General features: G+C 41.1%; 1 protein-coding gene across 3 annotated transcripts in view; it reads right to left on the bottom strand.

The window, feature by feature from the left end:
- LOC126297632 (ER degradation-enhancing alpha-mannosidase-like protein 1) overlaps positions 1-12,050 on the bottom strand; it is a 217,576-nt gene extending 205,526 nt beyond the window's left edge. The window contains exon 1 of one of the 3 annotated variants that reach the window (XR_007552558.1): positions 11,201-12,023. Coding sequence is in view for 2 of the 3 variants with exons in the window: in XM_049988654.1 (XP_049844611.1) it covers positions 11,201-11,472 (272 nt within the window). In the remaining variant the exon portion in view is untranslated. Of the gene's footprint in view, positions 1-11,200 lie in introns of all 3 variants that reach the window. The other 2 variants (XM_049988654.1, XM_049988655.1) reach the window with 2 other exon arrangements.
- Between the last annotated feature and the right edge of the window lie 1,779 nt (positions 12,051-13,829).

Genomic DNA, 13,829 nt, shown 5'->3' with positions numbered 1-13,829 from the left:
AACAGTGGATTCAAGACAGCATCTGGGAAATGTGGCCCCTGCCCAGATGCGGTTGTACGTATGAAGCAGAAAGTGCTTGTCCACAAGAGAAAGGTGCTGCAACACCTGAATGTTAACAGCATTTGGCACTTGGATGGAGGATTAGGATGAAGCGAGAGCAGGATCTAGCTTCCTCACAGTACAGGCAACATTTTAGCACTTGTGATTCTAAGAAAAGGGTATTGCCCGAGCCTCCTCTGCTCGTTTCCGACGGAGGAAGGCCGGGTGATAGTGGGAGGAGCTCAAAATATCTGCAAAATGGCAGCCCAAGGTGTTTGAGATAGGAATAGGGTCCACTATGACATCATCTGCTACTGTCAGGACGGAAACTGGGGACTGCATCTTGGTTTCAGAGAGCCGTCGGAGATTGGCCCACACAACAGAAGAGGGCATGGAATAGTTAAAAGAACTAGTCAATGAAATCCAGTTAGCTTTTTTTGTTATCCCGAAATACACAATGACACTGTGTACACAACTGTTCATAATGAATGTAGTTTGCCATCGTTGGATAACAGTTAAAAATGTGGAGAGCATGTCTTCATGCGCAAATTGCGTTGCAGCATGCCTTAGTCCTCCAAAGGACCGGAACACAGCATGGTAAAGAGGAAGTGTGAGGAATGGAACATCCTGCGGCAGTAAGGATATGTTTGTAAGATATTCCACCTGGTCATCACAACTGGGGAAATGTTTGTCGAAAGTCGCCAGGGAGGAGTAAAGCCTCTAGTCGGCCTTAGTTAAGCTGCCATTTGGGTGTGCACATAGGTGGGGTAGGAATCAGCAAATGGTCGCTCAAGTACGTGTCATAGAGAACTGACCACTCGAGACGATAGGCAAGCTTGACAGTGCAGGATAGGTCCAAATGGAAATAAAGGTGGGCGGAGTCTGAAAGAATCGTGGGTGCCCCTGTGTTAAGGCAGAGGAAGTTAAGTTGATTGAGAAGGTCAGCCAAGAGGGCACCTCTTGGACAAATTCTGTGTGAGCCCCAAAGGGGATTGTGTGCATTAAAGTCACTGAGCAGCAGAAAGGGATGAGTTAGTTGCCTAATAAGCTGGAAGAAGTCTGCCCTGGTGACATCAAATGACAAAGGGACGTAAATGGTACAAAAAGAAAAGGTAAAGTGAGGAAGGAAAGGTGAACTGCAACAGCTTGAGTGTGGGTAGGCAGGAAGATGGGTTGACTATGAATGTCATCGCATATGAGTAACATGACTCCCCCATGAGATGGAATGCTGTCCCCGGGCAGAAGGTCAAAGCAGACCGGGAAGGAATGCGAGAGATCAAAGCAGTTGTGAGGAACAATTTTGTTTCCTGAAGGAAGTGAGCAAGTGGATGCTGTGATTCTAAGAACAGCCCTAAAAACTCTGTTGAATCGAAAGCCACTAACATTCCATTGAAGGAGAGTCATGACGAAGAAAAAATGAAGGGGGTGTTACTCGAGCACCTGCCGAGTGGAGCCTTCAAAGACTCTCTGTTTTATGGCACAGAAGCACAAGGATCCTACTCCATGAGGATCCTGCCTTCTATTAGCCTGCAGCGTCCAGGGCAAAGAAACGATTGGTGGTGCGAACCAGCGACACACAGGTCGGCCGGGCAAGGGCGTCATGCAGTGACACCATAGAACACGATTTTCGAGTTGGCGAAGGAGAAGACTGTCTTTGTTTAGCTTCTTTGAACCTTTTCGGCTGGCAGAGGAAGACTCAGATGTTGGTCGGCTCGAGGGACATAGGAAGTCTTCAAGAGAGTATCTTTCTGTCCTTGCTGGCCTGCCCGTTGTGTAGCTGGCGACTTTGCCCACTCAGGCGAAAGTCTGGTTGTGTGTGGCACAGCTGGAGGAGGAGATGGGGACCCTACCACAATGCTGAGTGATGTCACAAATGTGATGCTAAATTTGAGGTCACATCTGTGGAGTCATGTCCTTCATGGAGCAAGATATAGCAAGAGCAGTACTGTAGGTGCAGCATGGTAGAACACAGGTTTTCCAACTAGCCAACAATTTGCAAGTGACTGGGTAAGGCACTTTTTCCATCACCCAGATCTCTTGGGCAGCCCGCTCATCGAGATACATGGGACAATCGGGGGGAGGAAGCAGCACAGTTGCCATTGATGCAGCAGGTGGAAGAGGTGGACAATCACCCTCGTGAGCATCCCTGCACATGTTACACATTTGGCTGCGTGTTGACAGGACTGTCGAGGGTGGGTGTAACTACGACACTGGTAACAGCACATTGGGTTCAGAATATATGGTCTGACTACGACAATTTCATAACCTGCTTTGATCTCTGATGGAAGAACCACTCTATCAAAAGTGAGGAAGAAAGTACATGCGGGTACTAAGGAGGCATCTACTTTTTTCATCACTATCGACAGCAATGACACCCTGATCAGAGAGATACATTTGGATTTCTGCCTCTGTCAAACCATTGAGCAGCCCAATGTAAATAACGCCACAGGAAGAATTCAGCATTCGACGGGCCTTGACAGAAACAAGATAGCCATGGAGGAGTGAAGGTACAACCAGTTGTTGAGCTTGAGAAAAAGAAGTAGTCTCCAAAAGCCATTGCATACAAGAGAGCAGGATTTCACATGGCCAGCAACTGCATCAACTCCTTCCTGAATAATAAATGGATTTACCATAGTGAAGGACTAACCGTCTTCAGTACGTGGAACCAAAAGGCACCTTGGTGCAGCGGGGAGGGTCTTTGAATCATTAGCCTCATTCTGTTTATGTTTTGTAGCCAATGGCTGTGAAGATGATTGGCTCACTGCAAGAAAATCCCCCACAATTGCCTGCATCTCCGATGGTGCACTCTTTCCAACTGGGGAGGAGGGAGGGGCACTTCAGAAGGGGGTGCGGACCTACCTTAGCTACAGACTTCTGTTCAAATTCTATATTTATTACTGGAGTTGTGCCATTTACTGTACGGAACTGTATATACTGTGTTTTATCAAAATTTAAAGAGAGTCCGTTTGCTGAGAACCACTTAATAATTTTGTGAAAAACATCATTTACAATTACATCACTTAGTTCTTGGTTTTTGGATGTTATTACTATACTTGTATCATCAGCAAAAAGAACTAACTTTGCATCTTCATCAATGTGGAATGGTAAGTCATTAATGTATATCAAGAACAGAAAAAGGACCTAAGACCGAACCCTGTGGGACCCCGTGCTTGATAGCACCCCAGTTTGAGGAATCAGCTGTTGTTTTAACATTACACGAACCACTTATTTCAACTTTCTGCATTCTTCCAGTTAAGTATGAATTAAACCATTTGTGCACTGCCCCACTCAAACCATAATGATTTAGCTTATCTAAAAGAATTCCATGATTTACACAATCAAAGGCCTTTGAGAGATCACAAAAAATACCAATGGGTGATGTCCGGTTATTCAGAGCATTTAATATTTGATCAGTGAAAGCATATATAGCATTTTCTGTTGAAAAGCCTTTCTGAAAACGAAACTGACATTTTGTTAGTACTTTATTTTTACAAATATGGGAGGCTACTCTTGAATACATTACTTTCTCAAAAATTTTTTATAGAGCTGTCAGAAGAGAGATTGGGCGGTAGTTGTTGACATCCGACGTATCCCCCTTTTTATGCAATGGTTTTACAATGGCATATTTCAGTCTATCAGGGAAAACACCCTGCTCCAAAGAGCTATTACATACATGGCTGAGAATCCTACTTATCTGTGGGGAACAAGCTTTAAGTACTTTGCTGGAAATGCCATCAATTCCGTAAGAGCTTTTACTTTTCAGTGAGTTTATTATTTTACTGATTTCAGAGGGAGAGGTTGGTGGAATTACAGTTGTTTCAAACTGCGCAGGTATGGCCTCTTCTATTAATAGCCTTGCCTCTTCTAGTGAAGATCTAGATCCTATTTTCTCCACAACATTTAAAAATTTTTAGGTGTGTCCATTGATGAGAGGTTAAACTGGAAGCAACACATTGATGGTCTGCTGAAACGCCCGAGTTCAGCTACGTATGCTATTAGGGTTATTGCAAATTTTGGTGATAAGAATCTCAGTAAATTAGCTTACTATGCCTACTTTCATTCACTGCTTTCGTATGGCATCATATTCCGGGGTAATTCATCGTTGAGTAGAAAAGTATTCATTGCACAAAAACGTGTAATCAGAATAATTGCTGGAGCCCACCCACGGTCATCCTGCAGACATCTATTTAAGGATCTAGGGATCCTCACAGTATATATATTCCCTTATGAAATTTGTTGATAATAATCCAACCCAATTCAAAAGTAATACCAGTGTGCATACCTATAACACCAGGAGAAAGGATGATCTTCACTATGCAGGGTTAAATCTGACTTTGGCACAGAAAGGGGTAAATCATGCTGCCACAAAAGTCTTTGGGCACCTACCAAACAGCATCAAAAGCCTGACAGATAGCCAACTAACATTTAAAAATAAATTAAAAGAATTTCTAGATGACAACTCCTTCTACTCATTGGCTGAATTTTTAGATATAAACTAAGTATAAAAAAAAACCCTTAATCATTAGTGTCATGCAATATTTTGTGTAATGTAATTTCTTGTACAGACATCTTTTATTAACCTGACACGTTCCACATCATTACGAAGTGTCGTATTCATGATCTATGGAACAAGTATTAATCTAATCTAATCTACTGTTCACACCTAAGGTCACACCTCATGGACACCTGACAGAGGGACCAATCATCAAATTTGGGAAGGTAGCAGCTCAAGCAATCACCCCTCCCTAGGCCTGGCCTGTAGCAGGGGTAAGTGCAAACCTTAACTGTCTACTCGGGGCTGCGAATTACATGTTGTCCAGTCACCTGTTACGCGTTGGACACATGGGCCGACCTTCAGGACACAGGGAGGAAGAAGAAAAAGAGGATCTTCAAATGCCGAAATGGAGGAAGAATAGGAGAAGGCGAACAAAGAAAGAAAAAAAAAGGAACGAAAAACAGTGGAAAGTATTCTGCAAGGTTTGCAGAAGAGCTTCTGTAAAGTTTGGAAGGTAGGAGACGGATACTGGCAGAAGTAAAGCTGTGAGTACCGGGTGTGAGTCGTGCTTCGGTAGCTCAGTTGGTAGAGCACTAGCCCGCGAAAGGCAAAGGTCCCGAGTTCGAGTCTCGGTCAGGCACACAGTTTTAATCTGCCAGGAAGTTTCATATCAGCGCACACTCCACTGCAGAGTGAAAATCTCATTCTGTATTCTGATATTGGCTACTGAAAATCCAGAATACATTTCCAAAAACAGCCCAGGCATGTTTCCCAAAGAAGGTAGACATGCAGCATGGAAGGGAAACTATGCTAAGGCTGGAGCCCTGAGGTAGCCATGCACAAACCTGCCAAAGAGTGGTGAGTCCCCTGAGAGAAAAATTAGTGACGTGTTGCTTGACACAGTCACAGCAATTAATTATCTAGGTGAAAGGTTGCAAAGAAATGTGAAATAGAATTGGTATGTAAGGTCAATTTTAGTGATCACAAATAGTCTACTGATATATTAGGAGTATTCTAGCAAAACAACACAGGGATGACCCATACTTTAGTGCTGTTTAAGTATCTGGGTCCACCAAGAACTTCAGAGGGATGCTGTTAGATGTTTTCCGGTATGTTTGATCAACACAAGAGTATTATGGTACCACTCTATGAACTCATGTTTTTAAATTTGACACGAGAGCTCACTGTTCTCTTGGTTTAATGCATGTTTTTTCATTATCTGATGGGTTCTTCAGTAATTTGCATTGTTGTCTACAGTGGAATTCTGAAACTGACCTGCGACTGCCTTTCAAATTATAATACATTTTCTGAGTGTTTGGCTTCTATATGATATAATAACCTTAATCATCCAAATATGCTGCTTATTAGTACAGTTCACTAATCTTTCAATGGGGAAGAACTACCACAGTAAATTATGTTTGGCAGAAATTTATTATAGTTTTCTTTCAGAATGTCTGCACTGCACCCTTGTTGCTAAGTGTGTAATCTGAGATGTCTTTCCAGACATCCTTCTATATTTCTGGAACAAATACCATGTCTTCACTACAGTAGTGTTTTAGCACAAAGTGTGGCTGCAGATAACAAAGAAACATGATTTTTTTAAAAATATTTTTATACTGTTTCCCAATAGCATCATGTGTGTGGGTACATCATAACACGCAAATTTACAGTTATCCTATATTTCTTAAAATGGCAACCATGTTCAACATTCTTAGCTCATATCTACGGAAGGCAGAGATATCATAAGCCCAATGATAATTTTGAAAATCTGTCAACAAAAGTGCTAATAAGCTCACCAGTTTCGGTTCTTGAGCTACTGCTGATCGAACTATCACAAAACACGATTTACTGTAGTTGTCCACCTTTACACCTACATACACTGCCTGCCAGAAAAGTGAAGCATATACAAGGGGAGGGGGAACTAAATAAAACTTCACAGGATGAGATGTTATGTGATGTTATTTCGGTGATTACAAAATGGAGTCAAATTAACATAGAAGTTATAGCATGTGGCTACAGTGTGATGTTGCACTCCGCCTGGTCTGTATGCTTGTGCAGTTTCGTTTGGGAAGGGTGTCAAAGCTATTGCATCCTCTCCTGAGGCAAGATAGCCCACAAATATTTTAACTGGACCTTGATATCCTGGATACCAGTACTGGGATGGAGCTGATGTCTGAGCTGGTCCCATGCATTTTCCATTGCGGTACTGATCTGATGATCTTGCTGCCTACAGCAATACTCCAACATCACAACATACATCCAACATCACATTCATACACACACATCATGTATGGATGATCATTGTCCTGTTGAAAAATGGCACCATGATACTTTCACAAGAGGTAAAACATGAGGACACAAGATGTACCGTCATCCTGTCAGAGTTCCACCAATTACTATCAGCAGTAACCTGAAGTCACATGTAATGGCTCCCTGCACCATGATGCCAGGAGTAACATTGCTGTGCATGTCCAAAACACTGGAAGAATGGGACCTCTCCCCCAGTCACCAGCATATTTGCTGACAGTGGTTTTCCAAGGTATTGCAGAAGTGCAATTCATCACTTAACAGAATGCAACACTATTCACAATTTCTCAATGCTTCTTTGGCTACACATCACTGCAAAAATAGCCATTTTTGCTGTAGTGTTAATGGCAGCCTACGTGTTGGGTGGTAATTCCCATGCCCGATTGCTGCTAATCTCCAAGCAATGGTGTAGGAAGAAACAGGATGTACATTACTTATTCTCAGGTGCAGATACAGATGTGAAGGGGTACGAAGCACCTGGGCACAATACAGTCATTACCCTCTTGTGGTGGTCTGATGTGGTTAACTGGAACCTTTAGGACAAGTATGCCTGCCTCTATCTTGCCATGCAATCCCACATTGGGCCAGTTACATTTGAATGGTCCACAAATCTGGATATTGCACAATCCGTCCAGCCTGCGACCATGAGACCCACAATGAGACCCCTTTCATCCTGTCAGAAGCTAATAACACTGTCTCACAAGTATGCAGCAGCTCAGTGTCCTTCACAGCGATCACCAAACACCTGACGCTGTTCACGCCTCCTTGTATACCCTACCAGTACTAGTAACAACTCTAAATGTGGAGAATGTTAATGCACAGTGAGGGCCTTTCTACTTTTCTCACATAATTAAAAATTTTAATCTTTTGCATAGCCACCAACGGCGTGCACCCGTGCTACATCACACTGACACATGGGCAGGTCTTCTGGATATGTCATCAAGTACAAGTACTTTTAGTTAATGAATTTGTCACTAATGGGAAGAAAATGGGCTGATGCTTTCCCCAAGTGAAAAAAAGAAAGAATGTAAAAGCAAAATTGGAATTGCCAGAAGTCAGAACACTACCACTACCATTTATGTTGCCTGTAGCCAATTTGCTGCACCATTTTGCTATGTAAGATACTCTCACTTCATTATTCAACATTTCCAACACCAATCATGCAAGTAAAACTAACCTAACAGAAAATAATTTAACCCCTGTTATTCACTGAAATTTAATTATGAAGGCTGCAAACATTACCTAAGAAAATCTGGAAGGGAACTACATACTGGCAATGAAGTCACAGACACAGAACATACACTCAGAGCAATCTTAGAGTAAGATATCTGCAGTGGCCTTCACAATGGAATCCTTTTGGCATTTGCCTTAAGTTTTTTAGTATATCTAAATCAGGATAGTAAGATATGGAGCCCAACCAATGTACAGCCCTGCTCGAAAGGTAATTTACAGTATCAATTGTCACTATCAATCTTGGAGTTGAAATTTATGACATGATTTTTGTACAATTTCAAATTTAAAGCAAGATTAATGTTTCAACATTCCATTGATCTTTATGTCATTAATGACCTAGCATTAGTTCACACTGGACAGAGCTTTGAAAGTAAATTTTCCATGACCTGGTTTAAGGACTTGCCGCAGAACACACAAAATCTTGTCTAATGAAACCTATGAAAGTCAAATCAATGGTGGAGGCAAAAATCCGAACCCAGTTCAGAATAAGTTTTTGTAACACAAACTATAAGATAAATACAGAAAGCCTACATTGGAGTTATACAATGACAAAGTCTCTGACCAGTATTTTGGTTCATATTATGTTTGAATATCAACATTTATATAACTTTTACCCAATGTAGAACAACAGTATCATGGTATTGAAGCCATACCCACAATCTGTTACCACAATCCTCACCTCGCATTCACATCTGTTGGCTTCACCAACTCCTAACCAAACTGTCACCTACCCAGCTAAGCTAGATCTTTGGCTAAGTTGCAGATCAGGTTGTCATCATACACAAGATTTCAGCAGGGGCCACTATCACATTCTACTCCTTAGCTCATTGCAATTTCAAAGCTGGCAGGAGAATGAATCAGTGCATTATGCAATTGCGTTTGTTGTTTACTCTCTTCGATTGGTATTGCCCTTCTCCTGGTTTAAGGGCATCAGGTACGAAAAGGAATTACCTTAAAATTAAAGCCAGTTTGAGTGACCAATAAAAGCTGCTAGTGAAGGGAAATTTTTTCACATTTGGAAATTGAGTGAAGAGGACATACCACCGCCAAACTGTGTGTGCAAAAGCTTGAGAGTGGATCAGGCATTTCAGCATTTCACATTTTGCCTACAAATTCTTCATACATCATAGGTTTATTTCTGACTTGACCAACTCAATCATGATATGTGGTAATTTTATATGCCTGACAGTTTAAACCAGAAACAAAACAGCCTTGCCACCTTGGATACACCTGTTCTCACTCTGTCACCAAAGTTAAGCACCGTTGGATCCAATTTTTACTTTGGTGGATGACCTCTATGAGAACATTGGCTGCTGTTCACAAAAGGATGCCCAAGTCACAGAAGTAGCATCCAGTTGAAAGGCTTATCAGGCTGTTGGGCTACAAATTTTTGTTATTGTTAATGAGAAACAAGGTAGCAATACATCTGAAGCAGCCACACCGAAGCTCATCCACTGGGGAAAAAATTATCATGTAAAGAAAACTTACGTTAATCTGACACATTGCACACCGTTATGAAATGTTGTATTCATGATTGACGGAACAAGTATTAAGGTAAGGTAAGGTAAGGTAAGGTAAGGTAAAGGCAAAAAGCTATATCAGGTGAAACAACCATGGATGAATAAAGTAGAGCAGTACCTTATGGTTGCTATGTTGGAGTAGGTCTTCCCAAGTTTTCCAAAGAATGCAGCAGTTGCAGTCAAAGGGACAAAAATGCATAAAGGCACCACCTGTCCACACTATACCCATAACCAGAGTATTTCTTACACTCTACTACAAAAGAAACTTTCTTATCGAAATCACAGCCCACATCTGGTGTTCATGTGATTTCAGTTTGCAAAAATGAAAAGCAACCAACCTTATGTGAGAATTATATTGAAGGCCAGAAGAATGCGAGTTTGCAACTATTAAACATTGCTGAATAACTTGCCTACGGAAGGATACATATTTCTCATACCTCAGAATCCATCTGCCTAGTATAATTCCACTCTTTCACACATAACTTATAATTTCACAGTACCTTCCTCCAGAGTTGGCTTTACTGCAAATAAGGGAATTCATATAGCCTAAGGTGTAATAGGCCTAATGCATCTGATCACAAACTAATGTAAACTGTGTCAAAATTTGTGTCAACCATTTGTTAGGATGTTCAGTGGTTCTGAAACTGTGGAAATAATTTCTTTTTGTTACCCCAACGGACAGCTCACAATTTCTGAGCAACCAAGTTTTTATTCAATAAAAATCAGTTATAACATGTGCAGTAAATGTATGATATTTATTTATTTTATTTATCCACCCATTGACAATAAATATTATATGGATGTTGTCAAGGGTACATGTAAGCCATTTCAAAGAAATGGGACACAAACAATATATACGTAAAAAAAAAGTAAAAAACAAAAATAATACAATGAATTTAAGAATAATACAATGAAATTAATATTGTCTATATACATCCCTGCTTGTTATTTTAAATGCATAGTCTGTTTTTCATAAGGCTTTAGGTTTGTCCTCCCTAAACGGCAAGTCCTTATATACACAACACTGCTTAAGTATATATTCACATCACACAACAGCTGTCCTTAAAGTATGTAAATGTAATCCATTCTATTCACGTCATTAAACAGTTTGACAAGAAATTATCTGGAAACTTACTTGTGACATTACACATGACCTCAGAGTCAATGCTCAATGACCAGAAATAATTATATCTTAGCCTTATAGTTTTTAATACCTCCAGTATCACATCAACTCCTGGATGTATACATACATGTGTTCTACAGGGTAAGTGCTTTTAACAGGTATGAAAAATGACAAGCTTAGCTAGAGGAATCATGAAGGGGAGGGTGGAGACTAGGAGTTTAATATGATACTTTAAGAAAATCTATTTTAACACTTAATAAGAAACCAATAAATGGGAACGAATTATTATGTCAACTGCCATCAGAAAATTTATTTGCTGTGTGCAGGAGAAGTTGGTTTATCCAGTCAGTTCTCTACTTATGTTCAATGATAAACCATTTTCAATGCTCGTTTTGGCCTTTTGTATTCATACTACACATCTAAATACTACGTTTCGGGTATAGGGAACATAGGGCTAAATTAAGCAATTTTTGTTGAACTTACGGATTGTCATAGTCTGGGCCCCTTCCAGTGCACATTATTGGATTAAGTTCGTCCATTGGAAAGGCATATTCCATGTAATTCTCGTATGCAAAGTAGAACATTTTCTTCGATTCTTCCAGCATTTGCAAACGAAGTTTTTCTGGAAAAGCTCCATACTTAGATTCCAAGAAATCCAATGGCTTCTTAAATATATTGACATTTTCCGTGGTGGTGCGAGATAAAATCAGAATAATGAGCGAAAAAAAATGAAAATTAAATAAGGCACGGAACATTGTATGGTGATAGCATAGTCCCGTCTACAGTTTTTATGAATCACACGGTTTCGTCTATAAGTTCTCGGGAGAAATTAATCACATTGAAGCAAATTTTTAAAGATAAAATTAAAACACCCGCACAGACGAAGATCACCCGCAATCACATTATTCACGAATTACCCTACTTCGCGAGAATGTCACAAACTTGACTGCTGGTTACATAACTTCCACGCTGTCTGTTTCTATGATAATAAAACAAACCACAGATAGAATTTAAAGAATGTAAGGCTGACGTGGTTCGTAATGTGCAGAAATACTATGCCCTATCGACTTGGTAGTGTCCTATAACGATATATGTAGTATTATCATTCACTGCGTCATTGGTTTTAAAACTGACTTATACTCCCCGAATTTCACAAAAATGTCTCATATCAATGTTCTGAAACATTATGAGTTCCTTTCTACTATTAACTCCTTAAAGAGTATTAACAGTAATATGCAAATATTAGGAAAGTATTATGCGCAATATACAAAAAATGGACTAGCTGACGTATAAACATTCATAATGCGACACATCTGTCACTAAGAGCAAATATGAAATCCATGGGAGCAGTTCATATCTCAGTATCGCTGGATTTTGCATCAAAGTGTATTCACACTACTGTTGTTAGAAATATGAATTTATTGCTAGCAAAGGTTGTGTAAGCACAATTCATGTCTGTCATAGCTGTGACGGTAACAATGTGTGTCTTTACAATGTTTTTCTTGGTTAGGACCACTCCTGTAAAGGATCCCATAATGAAACGCAGGGGGCGGTCAAAAATATACACACATTACATCTACATATTACCACGCCTAATACGATTTAGGAACCCATTGGTATTCAAATCAACTTCCAGTCTTCTCGGAATGGATAAAAATAGGTCCCGCATGGATTTCAAGAATATCTAATACCATACTTCCTGCAAAATAGTTGCAAATTCAAGTTACGATGATATACGTGAATTGCGATTACGCACCCTGCTCTACACCACAAAGGCCCAATAATATTGATACCTGGTGTCTGTTGTGGCCAGGAGAGATATGGCAATTCATCCTCGTGCTCACAGAACCAGCGCGCTGGACGATGCGAGCTGTGCGAACAGGAGTCCTGTCGTCTTCGAACATAGCATCACCGTTAGTAACAAACGCTGTATCATGGGATGGCCCTGATCAGCGAAAACGGCCAGATTATCCTTGGCAATAATACAACCTTGCAGAGTAACCACGGAGCCCATGGAATATCACACTATTAATGCCCAAATTATCACCGAACCCCCGCCATGTTTCACTCTTGCAGCTAAAAGCCTGCATTGTAGGCTCGGGATGGCGTAAGCCAGAACTGAACACGGTCAGTAGTTGTAAACAGTGTGAAACACGACTCATGCGACCGAACGACTTTCTTTCATCGCTCCTTTGTCCAAGTTTCAGTGGCTCCACCATTACGTTACGTTTTCCTGTTATGGACACTTGCATTACTGGTGAGTGCTTTTGGAATTCCATCTCGCGCTGCAGTTCCTTGCTTATGGACCTCATATGGTTGTGTTTTAGTGTTGAAAAGTTTCGCGAGTGCAACATTCAGTTCTGCAGCGACTTACGCAGCTGTCGTCCACTTTTTTGTTGTTATGGAGTCTATACGTTCTTTAATATGTCTACGAAGTCTTTCGCGACGTATTTCTTGAATAAAAATCTCTGGGTGTACATGCCGCGTCAATTCAGGATAAAAGTCCAAGCTTTCGACCACTACCCCCATGGTCATCGTCAGGGCTAAAACTGACTGCCGGGAACGTTTTTTTATTATTTTTTTATAAGGATGGGGCCCCTCCACGCCCACACCAACGTGGTGGCTAAACCAAAAGTTCTACTGTCACCTCCGTAAACATCTTAGTTTTTGAATCAGGCGTCACAGGATGCGGGCTGTGATGTTGTCCATGGGTCTGGGTAAGATTACTCATTAACATGATCCATCAGGAGATAGAAGTGGTCGAAAACGATTGAAGGGTAGCGGTTGTAAGGGCAGAGGACAAGTGCCAAGGCAAGAGCCAAGGGAAAAAAACCTCTGCGACAGTAGGACGGGTAGTGAGGGCAGTAGCGGCTTGCTATCTGCGACAGTGCATGCAAGGTGTGGTTGTGTTAATTCGAGGTATCGTGTTGGAGCTTGTTGCGGCGCTTGCTGCAGTTGCTGCGTCCCTGCAACAGTTCAAGGTCGTTGTAGATTAGTGGGCGATCGGTCATAGATCGGTTCACAGACGGTGTAGAGGGTGTGTGTGGCTGGTTTGCGTGCTGTGTACAGTACGATTTCCCTGCGGTTGCCTGTTTTTCGGCTGGTCGCACAT

The sequence above is a fragment of the Schistocerca gregaria genome, chromosome X (assembly GCF_023897955.1).
Source record: "Schistocerca gregaria isolate iqSchGreg1 chromosome X, iqSchGreg1.2, whole genome shotgun sequence".
In the NCBI taxonomy this organism is placed as follows: domain Eukaryota; kingdom Metazoa; phylum Arthropoda; class Insecta; order Orthoptera; family Acrididae; genus Schistocerca; species Schistocerca gregaria.
Note: the sequence above shows the minus strand (reverse complement) of the source record. Positions and strands in the feature narration are given on the sequence as shown.